The sequence below is a fragment of the Taudactylus pleione genome, unplaced genomic scaffold (genome assembly GCF_031769625.1).
Source record: "Taudactylus pleione unplaced genomic scaffold, aTauple2 ptg000147l, whole genome shotgun sequence".
Taxonomy (NCBI): Eukaryota; Metazoa; Chordata; class Amphibia; order Anura; family Myobatrachidae; genus Taudactylus; species Taudactylus pleione.
In genome coordinates, this window is record NW_028284549.1 from 3,843,251 (window position 1) to 3,866,986 (window position 23,736).

At 44.5% G+C, this 23,736-nt stretch overlaps 1 protein-coding gene across 1 annotated transcript in view; it reads left to right on the forward strand.

The window, feature by feature from the left end:
• Positions 1 to 220: 220 nt before the first annotated feature.
• POFUT2 (protein O-fucosyltransferase 2) overlaps positions 221 to 23,736 on the forward strand; it is a 29,166-nt gene continuing 5,650 nt past the window's right edge. The window contains 7 exon segments of the mRNA XM_088474120.1: positions 221 to 466; positions 1,090 to 1,340; positions 14,605 to 14,749; positions 18,263 to 18,275; positions 18,277 to 18,374; positions 18,466 to 18,532; positions 22,476 to 22,601. Coding sequence (XP_088330246.1) covers positions 249 to 466; positions 1,090 to 1,340; positions 14,605 to 14,749; positions 18,263 to 18,275; positions 18,277 to 18,374; positions 18,466 to 18,532; positions 22,476 to 22,601 — 918 coding nt within the window. The 5' untranslated portion in view covers positions 221 to 248.

Here is a 23,736-nt window from a genome sequence, read left to right on the forward strand (position 1 = left end):
CTGACATCCGGTATCACGTCCGCCGACATCTTGACTGGATCCCGATTCTTTCTAAGCAACGTCTTATACATTATTTGACTGTAGTACATTTAATAATGACTTGTTGCTTTAATTGTGAATGACACATTGCCTTCGGGTATTCTGAACAGACGGATGTAACAAATGAGCAGTAGAAGCACATTACATGCGTGGTTGCTAGTGGCGACGACCTACACATGGCGGGGAGGAGGGGCGGCCTAGCAGTCTCCATGGGAACGGGACGCCGAGGCCTAGGCGGCGGAAGTGCGGCCCCGCACTGCAGCAGCGCTCGCCTCGGCCAGGACATGGCGGCTGCTGGCTGCTGTAAGGCCGCAGGGCTGTGGGTCGTTGCCGTTCTGTTGTCGTGGGCCCGCGGCCAGCAGGGAGCGTTCAGCCCGGGCCACTCAGCGGCATCACTACCTGTGGGCGCCGCCTCATCCGAGCGGAGGTAGGAGGCATGAGGCAGCGTGAGCTGGTGACGTGGCAGAGCGATGGCCTCGTTACCTGTATCATTCATTACTGCTCAGTCCTCTGATCGTTATATTTTGTTATCTCCTGCATCATGTATAATGGGAGAGAGGGTTAAATACTGCTTAATAAATAGGCCTCTTATTATTTACTTCCAAATAACTTTTATATTCCTTCCCAGTAATCCTCCTCCTTAGCCCATTAGATGTGCGCTTTTCCTGCTGTCCTTATCATTGGGCGGGATTCAATTGTTTGCGTCCGACGGAGCTATACGATGGTTGCTCCTGTCTGGCGCAATCGGCTGCTGGCGCTGGCATTTCAGCTCGTACCTCCCCGGGAGGTACGAGCTGAAATGCCGATTTGGGCGCCCAAACGGCACTTTTTGCGACCGTGCCAACACTTTGGTTGGATGTAGCAGTTTCACGTGGCGAAACCCGACCTCGATGCATGTGATCAGCGCGATAGTTGGCATCAGTTGAATAGCGCCCTGCGATCTCCTGTCACTTTAGAAGGGTGCGCTAAAACAATTGAATTCCTGCCAGTTGTCTTTATTACTTTGTGAGCCATTGGGAAGCTTTCTCAGGTGCCGTTTTTGTTACGCAGGTACCTGTTATATGATGTCAACCCCCCGGAAGGATTTAATTTGCGCAGAGATGTATATATCCGCATGGCCTCCCTGATGAAGACGCTGCAGAAAAGCGCGGAGTGGGTGCTGGTTCTGCCTCCCTGGGGACGCCTCTATCACTGGCAGAGCCCTGACATACACCAAGTGCGGATTCCCTGGGCCGAGTTCTTTGAGCTTGACAGCCTTCACCAAAACATCCCCGTCATTGAGTATGAAGAGTTCTTGGCGGGTGAGTCCTGTCAGCAATTTAATTTATATAGTTGAAGAAAAATATGTACTTTACTCTTTAATTCTAGTAGTGTTCAGTAACCTAAAGGTAGGTATAAGTGATCCTCCACACAGAATATAATATATATGTATATGTGTGTGTGTGTGTATATATATATATATATATATATATAATGAATTCCTAATGATCTATATACCTATATGTCGCTATTTAGCGTTTTAAGTCGCCCAAGAAATAATTGCTTTCCAGACTTTGAGTGTGGTTCTAAAGTACAAAAATATATTATTCACTTAAAAAGCATTTAGTTACACGTTGTGATCTAAATACAATTAGCGCAAAAGGTTATACATAAACAAGGTATAGTCGATACATTACGCAAGCGCACCGGTCCCAGTTACAGTCATCAATCCAGAGGTCTGTGGTCATCCAAGAGAATGGCTGCTAACTGGGACCGGGACACAGGCTATATACCCTAACAGATCATGATAACAACAATGTAGACAGACAAACATAATTCCATTGGTTCTTGCTCTTTGTAGTACGCTGTAGTTCATAGGACAGTTCACTAGGGGTATGTCCCAATTCCCCAGATTACATTGTCATTTTTTAATTGATTTAAATTAGATAGAGACACTACATTACAGTGTATACATTCTAACCAATAATTTCCTATATTCCATAACCATCGAACGCAAGATGCGGCTCCCTCGCTGATAGGTTCAGATATCTGGAAATAAACAATGTGTCAGTTTAGTACCAAACATGCCATGTTTATCATGTCGTATAACATAAATATTAAATACATGCATTTTATATCATAATTAATAACTTTAATATAAACCATAATGTGAAGGAACCTTTTATGAGTGCGTGTATAGTTATGATTATATGTAAGTATGCATTGTGTGTTTTCATGCAGCGGAAAAGGTGCAACTGTGTGTGTGTGTGTGTGTGTGTGTGTGTGTGTATATAATATATATATATATATATATATATGTGTGAGTGTGCGCGCGCATGCAATGTGGATACCCATGTGATCGTTTAAAAAAATATATATATATATATATCCTCACACTGCTTATTATTTATTTTACTTCTGTCTGAACTAAAAGAATGACAGACAATGGGGTTTTGTCCTGTTCATGGATGGAGCAAGCTTTGGCAAACAATCTGATAATTTTAACAAAAGGCTCACCTAATACAACTGTTAGTTCTACTTAAATACATCAGCATTGGATTCAAGGCCTACATTTGTTAACAATAGCTACACATCTGGCAATTGTTTATAAATCCAACATTTCAATTGCCACAGACATACTGTGTATATATTTGAAGTAAACACTTACAGTATCTTTGTGTATTCTTGATTATTTGTCACAGACATGTCTACAAGACAAGTCTGTCATCACTGAATACATGAAGTCTTTAAATATATATTTATATGTGTAACGTTGCGTATGGGGTATGATAAGATTTTAAACAGTATGCAGTGGTAATGCGATCGCACGATGCTAATAGTATATTAGCATCACACACCATGGTTTCATGCTGACGGCTCAAGATGGCGTCGCTCGATATTAATTTTAAGATCTGGTCTCAGCCAATCATTCGGCTTCGACAATATATATATATATATATATATTATATATGTTTGCTAGAGCTAGGGAACATCTGCGCGCCCAAAAAAGGGGTGTGCCCAATGAATATGGGGCGTGTCTTTGATGTGTCACTTTTGGGGGCGTGCCTGGCACTTATGGACATGCTGGGCAGCCCCCAAGCGCCGCGGTCACTGTGAATTCACCGGCAGCTGCTCTGCCGTTTTCCCCACCTGTGGGACACTGCGGCCCGCGGGTGGAGGACAGAACCCGCAGGCTGTTTCAGTAGGGCGCCGTGCTGGAGGGCAGGGTGCTTTCTAACCTTCAGACATACGGCAGGGCACGGCGCCCCGCTGAAACAGCCTAGCGGGAACGCTATATATATATATATAGCAGTGTTCTCCCCAGAAAATGTTTCCAGCCGGGTGGCATGAAGAAGTAGCCTAGTGGGGGCCTTCGCAATAATAAATGATTTAAATCCTGATCTTATAATGATTTAAACTTAGCACACTCTTCCCGGCCCCTATACACCACAATGCAAAATGATGGGCACTCGCGCCCTGCGGCACAAACAATTGAATCGTTCCCGGCCACTGTAGACTAATTGAATTCCCCCTCAAATCGTTTTTTTTAGTAGAGTATCTAAACTATTTGATTGTCCTTTGCATATCCTGTCCTAGGTGATTCAGTAGGTGAAATAGGTCCGATATGCAGCAGCTGACCAGTCACTGTGGCTGTGTGGAGTGACAGACATAGAATGTATCATCCATGTGATAATGCTTGTTTAGCTCTCCACTTAAGCTGGATACACACTGACAGATACATTGGCTGATCAATTGATCGCCCAATGTATCTGCTGCCTGTCGGGCAGTGTTTACCCGCGATATGTCGGTGAACGCCGGCGTTCACAGACATATAGCATTGGCTGTGCTGCAAACATCTGTCCATCAGCAGGCGCCACCCGTACACACACAGCGGCAGCCGCGAGGAGGGGGGAAGGACTCGCCCGCTGGGACATGCCCTTTGGTCGCCGGGACCTGCGGGCAGACACAGATGATGGTTGTTCAGTGTGTACGAACAACCATCATCTGCAGATATATCTGTATAGTGTGTACCCACCATTAGGCGCAGATAGTTGCTGCACCTCTTGGAAATGCTCTAATGCATTGACTCCATTACTGGCTGCTCCTCCCATTATGTGCAGATTACAGTATATATTGGGGGTGGAGAGGATGTATCAGATGTACTATTACTGGCTGCTCCTCCCATTATGTGCAGATTACAGTATATATTGGGGTGTAGAGGATGTATCAGATGTACTATTACTGGCTGCTCCTCCCATTATGTGCAGATTACAGTATATATTGGGGATGGAGAGGATGTATCAGATGTACTGTTACTGGCTGCTTCTCCCATTATGTACAGATTACAGTATATATTGGGGGTGGAGAGGATGTATCAGATGTACTATTACTGGCTGCTCCTTCCATTATGTGCAGATTACAGTATATATTGGGGATGGAGAGGATGTATCAGATGTACTATTACTGGCTGCTCCTCCCATTATGTGCAGATTACAGTATATATTGGGGGTGGAGAGGATGTATCAGATGTACTATTACTGGCTGCTCCTTCCATTATGTGCAGATTACAGTATATATTGGGGATGGAGAGGATGTATCAGATGTACTGTTACTGGCTGCTCCTCCCATTATGTGCAGATTACAGTATATATTGGGGGTGGAGAGGATGTATCACATGTTCTATTACTGGCTGCTCCTCCCATTATGTACAGATTACAGTATATATTGGGGGTGGAGAGGATGTATCAGATGTACTATTACTGGCTGCTCCTCCCATTATGTGCAGATTACAGTATATATTGGGGATGGAGAGGATGTATCAGATGTACTATTACTGGCTGCTCCTCCCATTATATGCAGATTACAGTATATATTGGGGGTGGAGAGGATGTATCAGATGTACAGTTACTGGCTGCTCCTCCCATTATGTGCAGATTACAGTATATATTGGGGATGGAGAGGATGTATCAGATGTACTATTACTGGCTGCTCCTCCCATTATGTGCAGATTACAGTATATATTGGGGGTGGAGAGGATGTATCAGATGTACTATTACTGGCTGCTTCTCCTCCCATTATGTGCAGATTACAGTATATATTGGGGGTGGAGAGGATGTATCAGATGTACTATTACTGGCTGCTCCTCCCATTATGTGCAGATTACAGTATATATTGGGGTGGAGAGGATGTATCAGATGTACTATTACTGGCTGCTCCACCCATTATATGCAGATTACAGTATATATTGGGGGTGGAGAGGATGTATCAGATGTACTATTACTGGCTGCTCCTCCCATTATGTGCAGATTACAGTATATATTGGGGATGGAGAGGATGTATCAGATGTTCTATTACTGGCTGCTCCTCCCATTATGTGCAGATTACAGTATATATTGGGGGTGGAGAGGATGTATCAGAAAGACTATTACTGGCTGCTCCTCTCATTATGTGCAGATTACAGTATATATTGGGGGTGGAGAGGATGTATCAGATGTACTGTTACTGGCTGCTCCTCCCATTATGTGCAGATTACAGTATATATTGGGGATGGAGAGGATGTATCAGATGTACTATTACTGGCTGCTCCTCCCATTATATGCAGATTACAGTATATATTGGGGGTGGAGAGGATGTATCAGATGTACAGTTACTGGCTGCTCCTCCCATTATGTGCAGATTACAGTATATATTGGGGATGGAGAGGATGTATCACATGTTCTATTACTGGCTGCTCCTCCCATTATGTGCAGATTACAGTATATATTGGGGATGGAGAGGATGTATCACATGTTCTATTACTGGCTGCTCCTCCCATTATATGCAGATTACAGTATATATTGGGGATGGAGAGGATGTATCAGAAAGACTATTACTGGCTGCTCCTCTCATTATGTGCAGATTACAGTATATATTGGGGGTGTAGAGGATGTATCAGATGTACTATTACTGGCTGCTCCTCCCATTATGTGCAGATTACAGTATATATTGGGGTGGAGAGGATGTATCAGATGTACTATTACTGGCTGCTCCTCCCATTATGTGCAGATTACAGTATATATTGGGGATGGAGAGGATGTATCAGATGTACTATTACTGGCTGCTCCTCCCATTATGTGCAGATTACAGTATATATTGGGGGTGGAGAGGATGTACCAGATGTACAGTTACTGGCTGCTTCTCCCATTATGTGCAGATTACAGTATATATTGGGGGGTGGAGAGGATGTATCAGATGTACTATTACTGGCTGCTCCTCCCATTATGTGCAGATTACAGTATATATTGGGGGTGGAGAGGATGCATCAGATGTACTATTACTGGCTGCTCCTCCCATTATATGCAGATAACAGTATATATTGGGGGTGGAGAGGATGTATCAGATGTACTATTACTGGCTGCTCCTCCCATTATGTGCAGATTACAGTATATATTGGGGGTGGAGAGGATGCATCAGATGTACTATTACTGGCTGCTCCTCCCATTATATGCAGATTACAGTATAGGGGGTGGAGAGGATGTATCAGATGTACTATTACTGGCTGCTCCTCCCATTATGTTTAGATTACAGTATATATTTGGGGGTGGAGAGGATGTATCACATGTACTATTACTGGCTGCTCCTCCCATTATGTGCAGGAGAGGATGTATCAGATGTACTATTACTGGCTGCTCCTCCCATTATGTGCAGATTACAGTATATATTGGGGGTGTAGAGGATGTATCAGATGTACTATTACTGGCTGCTCCTCCCATTATGTGCAGATTACAGTATATATTGGGGTGGAGAGGATGTATCAGATGTAACATTACTGGCTGCTCCTCCCATTATGTGCAGATTACAGTATATATTGGGGGTGGAGAGGATGTATCAGATGTACTATTACTGGCTGCTCCACCCATTATATGCAGATTACAGTATATATTGGGGGTGGAGAGGATGTACCAGATGTACAGTTACTGGCTGCTCCTCCCATTATATGCAGATTACAGTATATATTGGGGTGTAGAGGATGTATCAGATGTACTATTACTGTCTGCTCCTCCCATTATATGCAGATTACAGTATATATTGGGGGTGGAGAGGATGTATCAGATGTACTATTACTGTCTGCTCCTCCCATTATGTGCAGATTACAGTATATATTGGGGTGGAGAGGATGTATCAGATGTACTATTACTGGCTGCTCCTCCCATTATGTGCAGATTACAGTATATATTGGGGTGTAGAGGATGTATCAGATGTACTATTACTGTCTGCTCCTCCCATTATATGCAGATTACAGTATATATTGGGGGTGGAGAGGATGTATCAGATGTACTATTACTGTCTGCTCCTCCCATTATGTGCAGATTACAGTATATATTGGGGGTGGAGAGGATGTATCACATGTTCTATTACTGGCTGCTCCTCCTATTATATGCAGATTACAGTATATATTGGGGATGGAGAGGATGTATCAGATGTACTATTACTGGCTGCTCCTCCCATTATGTGCAGATTACAGTATATATTTGGGGGTGGAGAGGATGTATCACATGTACTATTACTGGCTGCTCCTCCCATTATGTGCAGATTACAGTATATATTTGGGGGTGGAGAGGATGTATCACATGTACTATTACTGGCTGCTCCTCCCATTATGTGCAGGAGAGGATGTATCAGATGTACTATTACTGGCTGCTCCTCCCATTATGTGCAGATTACAGTATATATTGGGGGTGTAGAGGATGTATCAGATGTACTATTACTGGCTGCTCCTCCCATTATGTGCAGATTACAGTATATATTGGGGTGGAGAGGATGTATCAGATGTAACATTACTGGCTGCTCCTCCCATTATGTGCAGATTACAGTATATATTGGGGTGTAGAGGATGTATCAGATGTACTATTACTGTCTGCTCCTCCCATTATATGCAGATTACAGTATATATTGGGGGTGGAGAGGATGTATCAGATGTACTATTACTGTCTGCTCCTCCCATTATGTGCAGATTACAGTATATATTGGGGATGGAGAGGATGTATCAGATGTACTATTACTGGCTGCTCCTCCCATTATGTGCAGATTACAGTATATATTGGGGTGGAGAGGATGTATCAGATGTACTGTTACTGGCTGCTCCTCCCATTATGTGCAGATTACAGTATATATTGGGGGTGGAGAGGATGTATCAGATGTACTATTACTGGCTGCTCCTCCCATTATATGCAGATTACAGTATATATTGGGGGTGGAGAGGATGTATCAGATGTACTATTACTGGCTGCTCCTCCCATTATGTGCAGATTACAGTATATATTGGGGGTGGAGAGGATGTATCAGATGTACCATTACTGGCTGCTCCTCCCATTATGTGCAGATTACAGTATATATTGGGGGTGGAGAGGATGTATCAGATGTACTATTACTGGCTGCTCCTCCCATTATATGCAGATTACAGTATAGGGGGTGGAGAGGATGCATCAGATGTACTATTACTGGCTGCTCCTCCCATTGTATGCAGATTACAGTATATATTGGGGGTGGAGAGGATGTATCAGATGTACTGTTAGTGGCTGCTCCTCCTATTATGTGCAGATTACAGTATATATTGGGGGTGGAGAGGATGTATCACATGTTCTATTACTGGCTGCTCCTCCCATTATGTGCAGATTACAGTATATATTGGGGGTGGAGAGGATGTATCAGATGTACTATTACTGGCTGCTCCTCCCATTATGTGCAGATTAGAGTATATATTGGGGGAGGAGAGGATGTATCAGATGTACTGTTACTGGCTGCTCCTCCCATTATGTGTAGATTACAGTATATATTGGGGATGGAGAGGATGTATCAGAAAGACTATTACTGGCTGCTCCTCTCATTATGTGCAGATTACAGTATATATTGGGGATGGAGAGGATGTATCAGATGTACTATTACTGGCTGCTCCTCCCATTATGTACAGATTACAGTATATATTGGGGTGGAGAGGATGTATCAGATGTACTATTACTGGCTGCTTCTCCCATTATGTGCAGATTACAGTATATATTGGGGATGGAGAGGATGTATCAGATGTACTATTACTGGCTGCTCCTCCCATTATGTGCAGATTACAGTATATATTGGGGGGTGGAGAGGATGTATCAGATGTAACATTACTGGCTGCTCCTCCCATTATGTGCAGATTACAGTATATATTGGGGATGGAGAGGATGTATCAGATGTACTATTACTGGCTGCTCCTCCCATTATATGCAGATTACAGTATATATTGGGGGGTGGAGAGGATGTATCAGATGTAACATTACTGGCTGCTCCTCCCATTATGTGCAGATTACAGTATATATTGGGGATGGAGAGGATGTATCAGATGTACTATTACTGGCTGCTCCTCCCATTATGTACAGATTACAGTATATATTGGGGTGGAGAGGATGTATCAGATGTACTATTACTGGCTGCTCCTCCCATTATGTGCAGATTACAGTATATATTGGGGGTGGAGAGGATGTACCAGATGTACTATTACTGGCTGCTCCACCCATTATATGCAGATTACAGTATATATTGGGGATGGAGAGGATGTATCAGATGTACTATTACTGGCTGCTCCTCCCATTATGTACAGATTACAGTATATATTGGGGTGGAGAGGATGTATCAGATGTAACATTACTGGCTGCTCCTCCCATTATGTGCAGATTACAGTATATATTGGGGATGGAGAGGATGTATCAGATGTACTATTACTGGCTGCTCCTCCCATTATGTGCAGATTACAGTATATATTGGGGATGGAGAGGATGTATCAGATGTACTATTACTGGCTGCTCCTCCCATTATGTGCAGATTACAGTATATATTGGGGGTGGAGAGGATGTATCAGATGTACTATTACTGGCTGCTCCTCCCATTATGTGCAAATTACAGTATATATTGGGGGTGGAGAGGATGTATCAGATGTACTATTACTGGCTGCTTCTCCTCCCATTATGTGCAGATTACAGTATATATTGGGGGTGGAGAGGATGTATCAGATGTACTATTACTGGCTGCTCCTCCCATTATGTGCAGATTACAGTATATATTGGGGTGTAGAAGATGTATCAGATGTACTATTACTGGCTGCTCCTCCCCATTATATGCAGATTACAGTATATATTGGGGTGTAGAGGATGTATCAGATGTACTATTACTGTCTGCTCCTCCCATTATATGCAGATTACAGTATATATTGGGGGTGGAGAGGATGTATCAGATGTACTATTACTGGCTGCTCCTCCCATTATATGCAGATTACAGTATATATTGGAGGTGGAGAGGATTTATCAGATGTTCTATTACTGGAGAAAGAACTGGCTCAGTAACCTACCTGTTAATGAACCAAAGTAACTCCCTCCCACCCCAATGCGCCGCGCCCCTTGTCCTTATTGCCGGAGGACACGGATGCCAGACGGACTCAGATGTGGCGTCGGCGCAGCTCGGTGTCACATCCGGCATCCCTGCCTGTGGCAACAAGAACACCAGGGTGACCGGGCAACAGGGAACGCGGCACATTGGGGCGGGAGGGAGTGCCGGACAGTAGGCTGTTTCTGCTGGGCGATGTGCCCGCAAAAACACCCTGGGGAGAACACTGTATAGAGAGAGAGAGAGCGCAATTCTTATTCCTTTTCTTTTGGGGACATTGGGGTGGTAGAATCCCAGAGCGCCGGCACTTACAATCTGAATGCCTTTGTGCATCTCCTTTCCCTCTATACCATGTGCCTCTTGGGAACTGTAGTTTAAAGCTGGGTACACATTACGCAGTTTTTTTTTTTTAATGATTTGGCCAATTCCAACATATCGGAAACACATTTCGTACAAATCGTCATGTGTGTGCGCGCTCCGCAGAGGCGTTTGTCGCATCTTCAGGACTTCCCTACACGCAGCTCAATCTGACGATCTCGTTACTGATTTCCTGCAAATAGTGCAGTGTGTACGTACTACCGGACAACCAGGCCATATGGTTACATTATATAATTAACAATGTAAACTCCAAACGATGCAAGTTATATCGTTCGGTCGTTTGGAAGATTGTACAGTGTGTATGCATTAGATCGTTTGTCCGGGTACTATATCAACAGGGCAAAAAAAGTTTTAGTGATCTGATCCATTGTAGATGCCGGGTATAGCAGCATGAACTTACACTGGGAGCCAGCTAGCTTAGTACAGATGGATCATGGAAGCATCTCCCTACTAGCTTCTGAAACTTCTGCTGAGTAGTCTGGAAACAGCAGGAGGCATTTTTCGCTCCATTTAACTTCTGCTTACTGGTGGGTCAAAGAGTAATTTTATGTTGAAAATTGAGGCATTTGAAAACTACAACCCTTGGTCTGGTATCCATCCCATCTCTTACTGGGCCCAGGCCCATGAATCCGTTCAATTTCAAAGTCAGAAAGTTAATTTGAGATGCCCAACACCCTTGGTAGTTCAGTTATTAGAGAAGGACCTTTAATGCTTCCAGGTAGGCCCATTAAGTGAAGGCTATTAATCTGGATGACCATTGCATCGTTTGCTAATGGTCTAATGTGTATCCAGCTTGACTCTAGCAGTATTTGTTTTATATGTTTTACTTTATTTACTTTTTAACACCGGACCACAGTAACAGTCCGAATGCTTCAGCACACCGCTCCACTGGAGGTGCCATTGCAGTACCTTGATTGCCGCTGGCTCATCAGTACAGTCATTGATTAATGTCTTCTTGCAAACCTGTGTGTATCTGGATGAGACGGATGCTTCATGCAAGCGCGCGTGTGCGACCGAATCTGATGCTTCTTTCTCTCCGTCTCGACAGGGTTGCCGACTTTTAGCTCCCTCCTTCCGGGAGGGAGCTGTCGGGCTTTATCAGCGAGGGGTGTGGCCAGGTAAGTGACGCGAAAAAAGTGTGCGTGACAGCGCGATCGCGTCATCACGGTCCCGCCCCCTCTTCATGATGCCAAGAATAACGGCATTGTAAAGCAGGGGCGGAAGCACGATGACGCGATTCAGCGCGAATCGCGTCACCGGCCCGTCCGCTGCCGGGGTTTATATGGTGATCGTTGGGGGGGGGGGGCCAGGCAGGTTGCCGGGGACCGGGAGGCTTGCCTGCCTTTCCGGTGGGGGCCAGGAGCGGCACCTGATTTTCGGGAGGCTCCTGGCCGAATCGGGAGGGTAGGCAAGTATGGGTTAGCCAGGCCGAGAACTTGGCAGCTTCCACCCCCACTGTCCTCTCCCCAGACAACCTGGTCACCTGAAGGGTAGAGGGTACTCAGATTAGTGGCAGTTCATTTATACCCCTTTTCCACTGCTGCAATAACCCGGGTTATTCCCGGGTCACCTCAGTGGAAAAGGGTCCCTAAAAAATAAACCTAGGTCCAGTAACCTGGGAATCCAACCCAGGTAGCTACCAGGTTCTGATCCAGGATGGACCCCAGTAATGGTGCAGTGTAAACGGCTCGACCCGGGTTATCCGACCTGGGTCATGCCTAAAATGAGCTGATTGGTGGTTGTGGAGCAGTCACCTCCCACTTTTTATGACCTCACAAGTTTAGCAGGGCAGACTCTGGTTCACTGTGAACGGGGCTGAGCTGGAAATAACCCAGATGGAGGGTTCAGTGTAAACGGGGTCTGACCTGGGTTGGAACCATGTCCGAAAATCCAGGTCGGACTCTGTTTTTTCATGGAAATTGGATATTACTGAGCATAAACCGCGTCTGGTCTGGGTGGACAACCTAAGTAACCTTAAATGCATTAAGCCTGGGGGCCAGGACCTTGGCCAGGATTTTAACATCCATGGGAAGCAACGTGATAAAATACTGGGCCAATTTGGTCCTTACTCAGTATTGGAATAAAAATAACCAGAACTTTGGACATAGACAGAGACACAGACCTAGAGGACTGCAAAGAATCAAAATTTTTTAGTTAAAATCTTTTATAAACCTCTAGTGGTATGCCATCCACGCCAGGTGCCTTATTACTCAGATTGGAGGAAATTACCTGATCAACTTCTTCTAAAACCTCTGAACAGGCAGTGATGATGGCTGGGAAGGACATTGCTATCTACATTTTCTGCGAAATACAGTAAGACACCTGGGACATTAGAATCTGATGGCAGTATACTTCCATTCTGTAAGCTTTTGGAATCTTATGATTAGATTGTAAGCTTGCTCGTGCAGGGCCCTTCTACCTCTTTGTCTGTCGTTCATCCAGTCTGGGTTTATTACTGATCTGTTCTAATTGTAAAGTGCAGTGGAATATGCTGCCAATATATAAATGTCATTTAATTGTGATTTCACTGAAATGTTGGCTAAGAGAATCTTTGGGGGCCCATGAAGAGTTTGTCCCAGAATGAGCGCACAGTACTCTTATTTATGTGCAACAAAAACATGTCAGACATTAACCTACAAAAATATCTCTTATATTACCATCAACTCTGTCTCCTGAAAACAATTGCTTAAACAGTATGCAGTCAGGAATCCGACGGTCGAAATGCCGACTGTGCAATCCCGACGGGACAAATGATAGGCATTAAAATCTCGACACCTATCATTATCCCTATGCTGTGGGAGCCCAGCATACCAAATAAAGGTAAGCCAGGCTGCAGGGGTGGACAGCCGCAGGGGGGGAGGGTTAGGTTAGGGGCTCCCGGCGGGACTTAGTTAGACACCCCCCGGGAGGTGCCTAACTAAGGCTTAGGCTGCGGGGACGAGGGAGATTAGATTTAGGCACTTAGGGGTGCCTAACCCCCCTAAGGGAGGGTTAGGGATAGTTAGTGTACTTACCAATCAGGGTTTTCAGTGGTGCCGGTGTCTGGTCCGGCGGTCATTCATACCGATCCCGCTTAAACACCCTTCCAAAAGCACAGTCTATGCCTGAGTGATAAGAAAGCACCATCAGCTGACTGCTTGCAAACAGCCGGTCACAAGTGGTTTGCTGGCTGCGGTCCTAAGTGACCTTAATGGTTTAATTACACTTCACTTACAGTAAATAAAAATGTTAGAGGGAATGGAAAACAAAGGTATTTGAAAATATACTAAAGCGTTCCATTAGTTATACCTAAAGCTTGCGCCAAACCCATTACATACCCATTATAGGCTGTGTATCACTCATGAGTCTGACAAATATGGCTGCCACAAGTGTTGGCGGTGACAGTTTGTCCAAAGTAGTTTCGGAAACCCCAGCCGTCCAACTTACTCCCTCACAGCGACTGTTAAACCATTTAATCCTATTGACAAGAAAAAAAACAACTGTACATACATCAGAAATGTATGGTATCCTAGTAGTGCATTGTAATATTGTACTATAGAGTGTAAGCAGGGCCCTCTTACCTATTTGTCTGTGTTATTATTATCCATTCTCATTTTTCACTGTTTGTTCCCAATTATAAAGCGCTAACCTAATAATAGGGCATCCGCCTTTAACTTGGTCATAGCTAGTAGACATTTTAATTGTGTTTATTTAAGGTTAAGGCAGGATAAACACACATTTTTTATTTTTATTTAATGTAACTATAGTTAGCGCAGAAGTGTTTTGGTTTTAGCCGTCTCGCCATCTGATCTCCTGCGTATATTCCAATTGCAGAATCCGGGGGGCCGTTTATCGAGCAGGTGTATGTCCTGCAGGGCTATGCTGAAGGCTGGAAGGAGGGGACCTGGGAGGAGAAGGTGGATCAGAGACCTTGTATCGATCAGGTCATGTACTCTGAAGACAAACATGGGTATTACAGGTATGATCTTTCTACAAGTACTAACTCTCCCCCCACCCCCATATCAAATATATATGTTGTCAACTATACCCTTATAATACACAGGGGATGCTAATATACAGTATAAACTCTTGGCAGTAATAGCTGATACTTTCTGATGACATTACTTATGATCAATGAGCTCTGATGTCATCACTTCTGTATTCATTAAAAACAATGTGTATTGTAAGGGTTACAGCGCCCTCTTCTGTACATTATTATGGATATTTAGGGGCTATTCAATTGGGAGTGAGGGTTTGTCTGCAAAAAATCACGCAGACCTTGCGCCCAATATTGGAATACTGCGGGTATGCGCGCTCCCGATACCCGCTGTACTCGATTTAAAAAGAAAATAAAAATGCGCGCTGGTTTTTCAGCACTGAAAACCCTGCTTACTTCTCTGGTGGTCCCCACGGTTCCTGGTCATCTCCCCTCCATCTTTGCACTGGGCAAGGGGCTGCTGGGAGTCGAGGAGGCTGCTGGGAGGGGAGGTGGCTGCTGGGAGATGTAGGTGTCCCTGCTGCTGCCGCCTTCGGGGGGCTCACACACATACTTAGACACACACGCACACACTCACACAACATACACACCACCATTGCTGCAGAAGACCAGGTCCCAGCACTGGACGAAGGAGACACCGATTCGGAAGCTATTTACTGAATAATTAAGCTAATTGGAAACTTCCAATTGCCTAATTAGTAAATAGGAGGGGTGCCGCCAGGGTCCCAGAGCATTTCCCGACCATTTCTCATTACAATGTGGATTTTAGGAAACATTGGTCGTGCTCTGGAAGTGCTCAAAAAATGAAAAACCCCAGGACCTGATTGAACAGCGAAAAACTCCCCACAGGTGCAGGAAACCTTCCTCCCCCCCCCCACAGGTGCAGGAAACCCCCCTCCCCCCCCCCCCCCACAGGTGCAGGAAATCCCCCCCACAGGTGCAGGAAACCCCCCTTTCCCCCCCACAGGTGCAGGAAACCCCCCTCCCCCCCCCCCCACAGGTGCAGGAAACCCCCCTCCCCCCCCCCCCCCCCCACAGGTGCAGGAAACCCCCCCCCCCCACAGGTGCAGGAAACCCCCCCCCCCACAGGTGCAGGAAACCCCCCCCCCCACAGGTGCAGGAACCCCCCCCCCCCACAGGTGCAGGAACCCCCCCCCCCCACAGGTGCAGGAAAACCCCCATAGGTGCGGGATGTTTGCTATTCTTGCACCTAATTGAACACCCCCCTAAGTCACTACAGAATTTCATGACCTGTATAAATAATTTGTCCTTGCTTGTATGTGGTAATAAATCTCGCCCATATTATTTACAGTATGCATACATATTAAATGATGAACATGTCTCAACTGTCCATTTACAATGTCTAATGTTACCAGTCTCCTCTATTACCTATGTGACTATAGTGTAAGTGTTATACTAATAAGGAGCAGTATGGTGTCTTCTGTCAGCCAATGCACTCCTCTATTACCTATGTGACTATAGTGTAAGTGTTCTACTAATAAGGAGCAGTATGGTGTCTTCTGTCAGCCAATGCTCTCCTCTATTACCTATGTGAGTATAGTGTAAGTGTTATACTAATAAGGAGCAGTATGGTGTCTTCTGTCAGCCAATGCCCTCCTCTATTACCTATGTGACTATAGTGTAAGTGTTATACTAATAAGGAGCAGTATGGTGTCTTCTGTCAGCCAATGCCCTCCTCTATTACCTATGTGACTATAGTGTAAGTGTTATACTAATAAGGAGCAGTATGGTGTCTTCTGTCAGCCAATGCCTTCCTCTATTACCTATGTGACTATAGTGTAAGTGTTATACTAATAAGGAGCAGTATGGTGTCTTCTGTCAGCCAATGCCCTCCTCTGTTACCTATGTGACTATAGTGTGTTATACTAATAAGGAGCAGTGTGGTGTCTTCTGTCAGCCAATGCCTTCCTCTATTACCTATGTGAGTATAGTGTAAGTGTTATACTAATAAGGAGCAGTATGGTGTCTTCTGTCAGCCAATGCTCTCCTCTATTACCTATGTGAGTATAGTGTAAGTGTTATACTAATAAGGAGTAGTATGGTGTCTTCTGTCAGCCAATGCTCTCCTCTATTACCTATGTGAGTATAGTGTAAGTGTTATACTAATAAGGAGCAGTGTGGTGTCTTCTGTCAGCCAATGCCCTCCTCTATTACCTATGTGACTATAGTGTAAGTGTTATACTAATAAGGAGCAGTATGGTGTCTTCTGTCAGCCAATGCCCTCCTCTATTACCTATGTGACTATTGTGTAAGTGTTATACTAATAAGAAGCAGTATGGTGTCTTCTGTCAGCCAATGCCCTCCTCTATTACCTATGTGACTATAGTGTAAGTGTTATACTAATAAGGAGCAGTATGGTGTCTTCTGTCAGCCAATGCCCTCCTCTATTACCTATGTGACTATTGTGTAAGTGTTATACTAATAAGGAGCAGTATGGTGTCTTCTGTCAGCCAATGCCCTCCTCTATTACCTATGTGACTATAGTGTGTTATACTAATAAGGAGCAGTATGGTGTCTTCTGTCAGCCAATGCCTTCCTCTATTACCTATGTGACTATAGTGTAAGTGTTATACTAATAAGGAGCAGTATGGTGTCTTCTGTCAGCCAATGCCCTCCTCTATTACCTGTGTGACTATAGTGTAAGTGTTATAGTAATAAGGAGTAGTATGGTGTCTTCTGTGTAGCCAATGCTCTCCTCTATTACCTATGTGACTATTGTGTAAGTGTTATACTAATAAGGAGCAGTATGGTGTCTTCTGTCAGCCAATGCCCTCCCCTATTACCTATGTGACTATAGTGTAAGTGTTATACTAATTAGGAGCAGTATGGTGTCTTCTGTCAGCCAATGCCCTCCTCTATTACCTATGTGACTATAGTGTGTTATACTAATAAGGAGCAGTATGGTGTGTCTTCTGTCAGCCAATGCTCTCCTCTATTACCTATGTGACTATAGTGTAAGTGTTATACTAATAAGGAGCAGTATGGTGTCTTCTGTCAGCCAATGCACTCCTCTATTACCTATGTGACTATAGTGTAAGTGTTATACTAATGAGGAGTAGTATGGTGTCTTCTGTCAGCCAATGCCCTCCTCTATTACCTATGTGAGTATAGTGTAAGTGTTATACTAATAAGGAGTAGTATGGTGTCTTCTTTCAGCCAATGCCTTCCTCTATTACCTATGTGAGTATAGTGTAAGTGTTATACTAATAAGGAGCAGTATGGTGTCTTCTGTCAGCCAATGCTCTCCTCTATTACCTATGTGACTATAGTGTAAGTGTTATACATATACACCAGGGAAAGGCTTGTAGAGGTATTTGCATAAAGTTGGAGAAGCAGTACCAGCAAAAGACTCGGACTCTGTAAGGTATTTGGCTCAGAACGTCATTGGGGTAATTGGGTTATACATCGCCGATACTTACAGTAGCCGATACTTACAGAGGATACGGAGCTTACTGATTGGTGTTTTCTTTCTAGGGGATGGTTTTGGGGGCTACGAAGAGACCAGAGGTTTAAATGTCACCTGTCTTTCAGTCCAGGGATCGGCTTCTATCATCGCTCCAGTGCTGCTGAAAAACACCAGCGCAAGGTGAGAAGTCCGACATCGCTATACAGGGCGGCGCTGCGCGTTTCTGTAACAGCATGGTAACCTCCGGTGTCCTTCTTTCCTTTCTTTAAAGGTCCGTAATGTTAGACAGAGCAGAGAACCTTCTACACGACCATTATGGAGGCAGAGATTATTGGAATGTGTGTATACAAGCAAGTTCCATGCTCCCTGGATATATGTATTGGCCCTGAAGCAGGTTTTAATTAAAATCTACTCTATGGACGGAAGCAAAGTTATTTTCCCCTTGTACAGTGTGTTCATACTCTACAGTCTGTGCCAGGAGAGCAAGTGGTCTGCGCTATACTGTGTATTGTGTTTAGCAGATAATGGGGGCATGCTGATCAGGTTAGGGGTTTTGGGGGCTGACGAGTGTGCATTGGTTTGGAGTGTTAAAAATACTCCAATTGATAGAGATGTGAGACGGTACTGAAACCGGGATGTATTTAGCAGACGGTATGTCGCCGGTCTGAATCCTTATGGTGGAAGCCCGACGTGGGACTTAAAATAGGTGTCGAAATACTGACACCGGAATACAGACAGACTCCAGCCCGAACGGGGCATCTTAGCTGTTAGCTATGAGGGGGGGGGGTTAGGTTTAGGCAACATAGCAGGGTTAGTGTTGGGTTTATTTGGGGGGAGGTTAGGGTTAGGCACCCCGAGGTTGGGGGTGGGGGGTTTGTGTTAGGATTAGGCAGGATAGTGGGGATAGAGCTGTATTCAATACGGGAGCGAAAAGTCCGTGCTGGACTTTTCGCTCCACATCGGAGATTTTCCTGGGACAAAGTATCGGGCGCGCGCCCGCTTTATCCCCGTATTCAATTTGAAAGCTACGAAAACTGGACCCGGCGAAGTAGGATCGGCGAAAAAAAAGGAAATTTACCTGGAATAAATTGTAGGACCCCCCTAAAACTGTAAAAACATGGGGATCACTATGAGTACCCCCGTTTTAGTCTGCAAATGGAAGTCGGGGTTTTAAATAGCGGCTGCAGGTGTTTTTTCCCCAACATTGAAGAAGTGTTGCAGAAGAGCACTTAGGTTATTTATTTATTTTTTTTTAAGTGGTCCCATCAAATTTGGGGTACATGAAAATGGGTACTAGCATATTTTTAAGTCCCTAAAGTCTTTCTTTAAAAATTCTGCAAATATGCACCTGCCGCTAATAGCCTATTCTAGAAAACACCTGCCGCTAATAGCCTATTCTAGAAAACACCTGCCGCTAATAGCCTATTCTAGAAAACACCTGCCGCATACTTGCAGAACCTATTTCCCTATTTTTAAACAATTTTTTCCCTCCTTTTTTTCACCCCAAATTTTCAATAATTTTTTTGGGGTGTCCCTATATTTTTTTTTTAAACTTTTTTTGACAGTTTATTTTATGCAGGCTATTTTTTTTTAATCCCGCACCACTAAACCACCATTCTGCACTTTTTTTCGCCACCTATTCAGTGGTTAAAAGTTATCACTGTTTTTTTCAAAGACTTTTCGAACCTGCGAAAAGTCTTTGAAATTGAATACGGTGTAAAACCAAAACCAGCGAAAATGATGTCATCGGTGCGAAATTATCGCAAAAACTGACTTTTCGCTCCAAATTGAATTGCCCTGTTAGTGTTAGATTTTTTGGGGAGACGTTAGGGTTAGGCACTAAGGGGGGAAGGGTTAGGTTTAGGCATGAAGGAGGAAGACTGGGAGGGTTAGGGTGTGGGGTGGGGAGGGTTAGGATTATGCTACAAGAAGGGAGGGTTAGGGGGAGAAGGGGGGAGGGTAAGTATACTTACCCGACCCCCGTCTGGGTACAGCCCAACGGGATGCTGCTGTTGGTATACCCATTCCACAGAAACCACCGCGCACCAGAAACTGACATTATTACTGTAAACATTTAAAAAAAAAAAACCTCTCTCACTAATAGTCCCAGTCTTTTAGGGACAAGGCTGAAATGAATAAATGTCCAGATGCCCACCTACTTAATAGCGCAGGGGTAGCCAACCCTGGTGCTCGTGAACTGCCAACAGTGCATATTTTCCAGGTCTCCTCAGAATCACAAGTGAAATAATTAGCTTCACCCGTGGATCTTTTCAAATGTGTTAGTGACTAATGACTACACCTGTGCACCTACTGGGTGATCTGCAAAACGTGACCTGTTGGTAGCTCTTGGGGACCGAGGTTGGTCACCCCTGTAATAGAGTGTGTGAGACTGCTCCAGCATGCTGGCTACACTATGAAACATTTTCGGGGGCAATAAGTGGATAAAAATGTATAACAAAGTACCAGGGCTGCTATTATTATAGCGCAACTAATTATTGTATGAAGGGGGTGCAACTTTTATGGTAAGTAAGGGGGCACTATTAGTTAGAAGTTAATAAGTGGGCACTATGTTTAACTATAAACTATTAACTATATAGGGGCACTTATTTACTCTCTTTCACTGATACTCGCAGGCCATGGGTACAAGGAGGAGCCAAATGCCACCTGGTATCGGGCCTGGCACCCCTAGGCAGCCAATATGATAAGGACGGTTGACTGTTATTTTGTTTGTTTTTTTGACGCTGGAAAGACTGCCATGAACGACGGAAAAGGGAGGGGACTATGGCAGAGAAGATTGCCACAGATGTGTCCTTTCTCGTCTATCCTCAACACCCCATGCAGCACCGATATGCCTGGCCTGAGTGAGCCGTCAGGCTTCTAAGTCACAGTGCGATGCGACTAGGACGCAGCAGGAGACTGTGCTGATTAATATGACACTTGTATATCTGTGTGCTCCTGAGTCTGTATATAGGAGACTGTGCCGATTAATGTGACACCTGTATATCTGCGTGCTCCTGAGTCTGTATATAGGAGACTGTGCCGATTAATGTGACACCTGTATATCTGCGTGCTCCTGAGTCTGTATATAGGAGACTGTGCCGATTAATGTGACACCTGTATATCTGCGTGCTCCTGAGTCTGTATATAGGAGACTGTGCCGATTAATGTGACACCTGTATATCTGCGTGCTCCTGAGTCTGTATATAGGAGACTGTGCCGATTAATGTGACATGTGACACCTGTATATCTGTGTGCTCCTGAGTCTGTATATAGGAGACTGTGCCGATTAATGTGACATGTGACACCTGTATATCTGTGTGCTCCTGAGTCTGTATATAGGAGACACTGCCGATTAATGTGACATGTGACACCTGTATATCTGTGTGCTCCTGAGTCTGTATATAGGAGACTGTGCCGATTACTGTGACATGTGACACCTGTATATCTGTGTGCTCCTGAGTCTGTATATAGGAGACTGTGCCGATTACTGTGACACCTGTATATCTGCGTGCTCCTGAGTCTGTATATAGGAGACTGTGCCGATTAATGTGACACCTGTATATCTGCGTGCTCCTGAGTCTGTATATAGGAGACTGTGCCGATTACTGTGACATGTGACACCTGTATATCTGTGTGCTCCTGAGTCTGTATATAGGAGACTGTGCCAATTACTGTGACATGTGACACCTGTATATCTGCGTGAGACTGTAAATGGATCTGGACGTGGACAAAAGCTGCGGCCGCTTTATAGTAGCACTTTGCACCTTATTGAGAGAAGTCGCACACAGATATACAAGTGTCACACATCGCATTCATCGGCACAGTTTGCTGCTGCGTCCTAGTCGCATCGCATTGCGATTTAGACGCATTTTCGGCAAAAAAAAAAAAAAAGACTCCCAGCGCCAGCAGAGTCTCACGGCAACAGACACATCTGTAGAACCTCAGACAATTGAAGCTGTCTTGTCTGTCCTAATCGCCTCCTTTCTTATTACCTGGCAGTTTTTCTGGTCAATTTTATTTTTATTATGTTTAAATCTATCCAGCACTTTGTATATTTTTACATGTGATAATTGGAGATGACTATTGGAGCGTGTGTTGGTTTTGTAAATGGCAACTGAGCAGCAATTTTCCTATCGTTTTACCTGTAATAAATCTTCGTGTCTGATGGCGCACACAGTAGCCGCCTGCAGTTAGACTCATTCTTGTTAAAGCTCCCATGTTATTGTGCACTGTGTTTTGTGTAGAGACCCCTCTTTATACCACTCTGATTGCCTCCCCCAGACACGGCGCAGCATGAGGTTTGCCCAGCACCTGAGGGTAGTAGGGGACGAGTTCCGGGCTAAATCTCTTCAGTCTAATGATGAGGCTGACCGAACCATCTTCCATGATGACTGGACAAAGGTGAAGGTAGTGCGTTCTAGGTCTCATCTCTGATAATCGTGATGACAGGCTGCAGTAATAAGTGAAGTCTAGTTACAGTTGCTGCTACTCTGAGGACAAGCGCAACAATTTAAGCAGCAGGATCTGTTCTCTCTAAGGCCCCGTATTCAATTTGAGGCGAAAAGTCCGGATCCGCAATACTTTTTCGCGTCATTTTCGCTTGTTTTGCTTTTACCCCGAATTCAATTTGAAAGACTTTCCGATTAAGGCGGAAAGTCAATGCAATGTACTAGGCGAAAAAGTTTCGCCTATGAATAGGAGGCGGAAAAAAGTACAGAATTGGGGTTTTGGGGTGCAACGTTGCGGGAACCCCCCTGCAGCCTTCAGACAGTCCCCCAAAGGTAAACTGTGTCAAAAAAACAACAACTTAAGGACACCCCAAAAAATTACTTTGAAAAGGGGGGGAAAAAAAAATTTGTTGTGGGACAAAGTTAAACTTGACTCTGGGGGGGGGTCCCCAAGTACGCCCCAGGTGTTTTTTTTTATTGCAGGTGCTTGCGGCAGGTGGATTTTTCACGTTTTTTTTAAACTTCACTTTACCAACTTTTAAATATGCTGACCCCCATTTTCAAGTACCTCAAATTTGCTGGGATAAGTTATTTTCTGCAAAAAATACTCCTAAATACTATTCTGCACCACTTATAGAAAAACGCTATTTAGCAGCTATTGAGCCCGTATAAAAAACACCAAATACCTTCAGCAAGGCAAATCAGGGGGGTACCATAGGGAACCCCCATGTCAGAGCATCTTTTGGGGGGTGTCAGGCTGATTTCCCCAAATCTGACAGTACTTTCCGCCTGTTCAAGTTTCGCCGGGTCCCGTTTTTTCATGTACTTTCAAATAGAATACGGGGTAAGGCGGGCACGCGCGCAATATTTTTCCGCCTACAAAACAGGCGAAGTAGGCGAATAGTTCGGGCCGCAAAAAAGTATCGCGGCTCAGCTCAAATTGAATACCGCTATAAGTATTTTAATGTCTGTCATCTTTATTGTGTAAATATATGGCTGGCTCATAGAAAACGTTGCACATAATTGCTACAAATTTCAATAACTAATGCTGGGCATACACTGCCAGATAAAATGTCTGTCAGACCGACAGACAT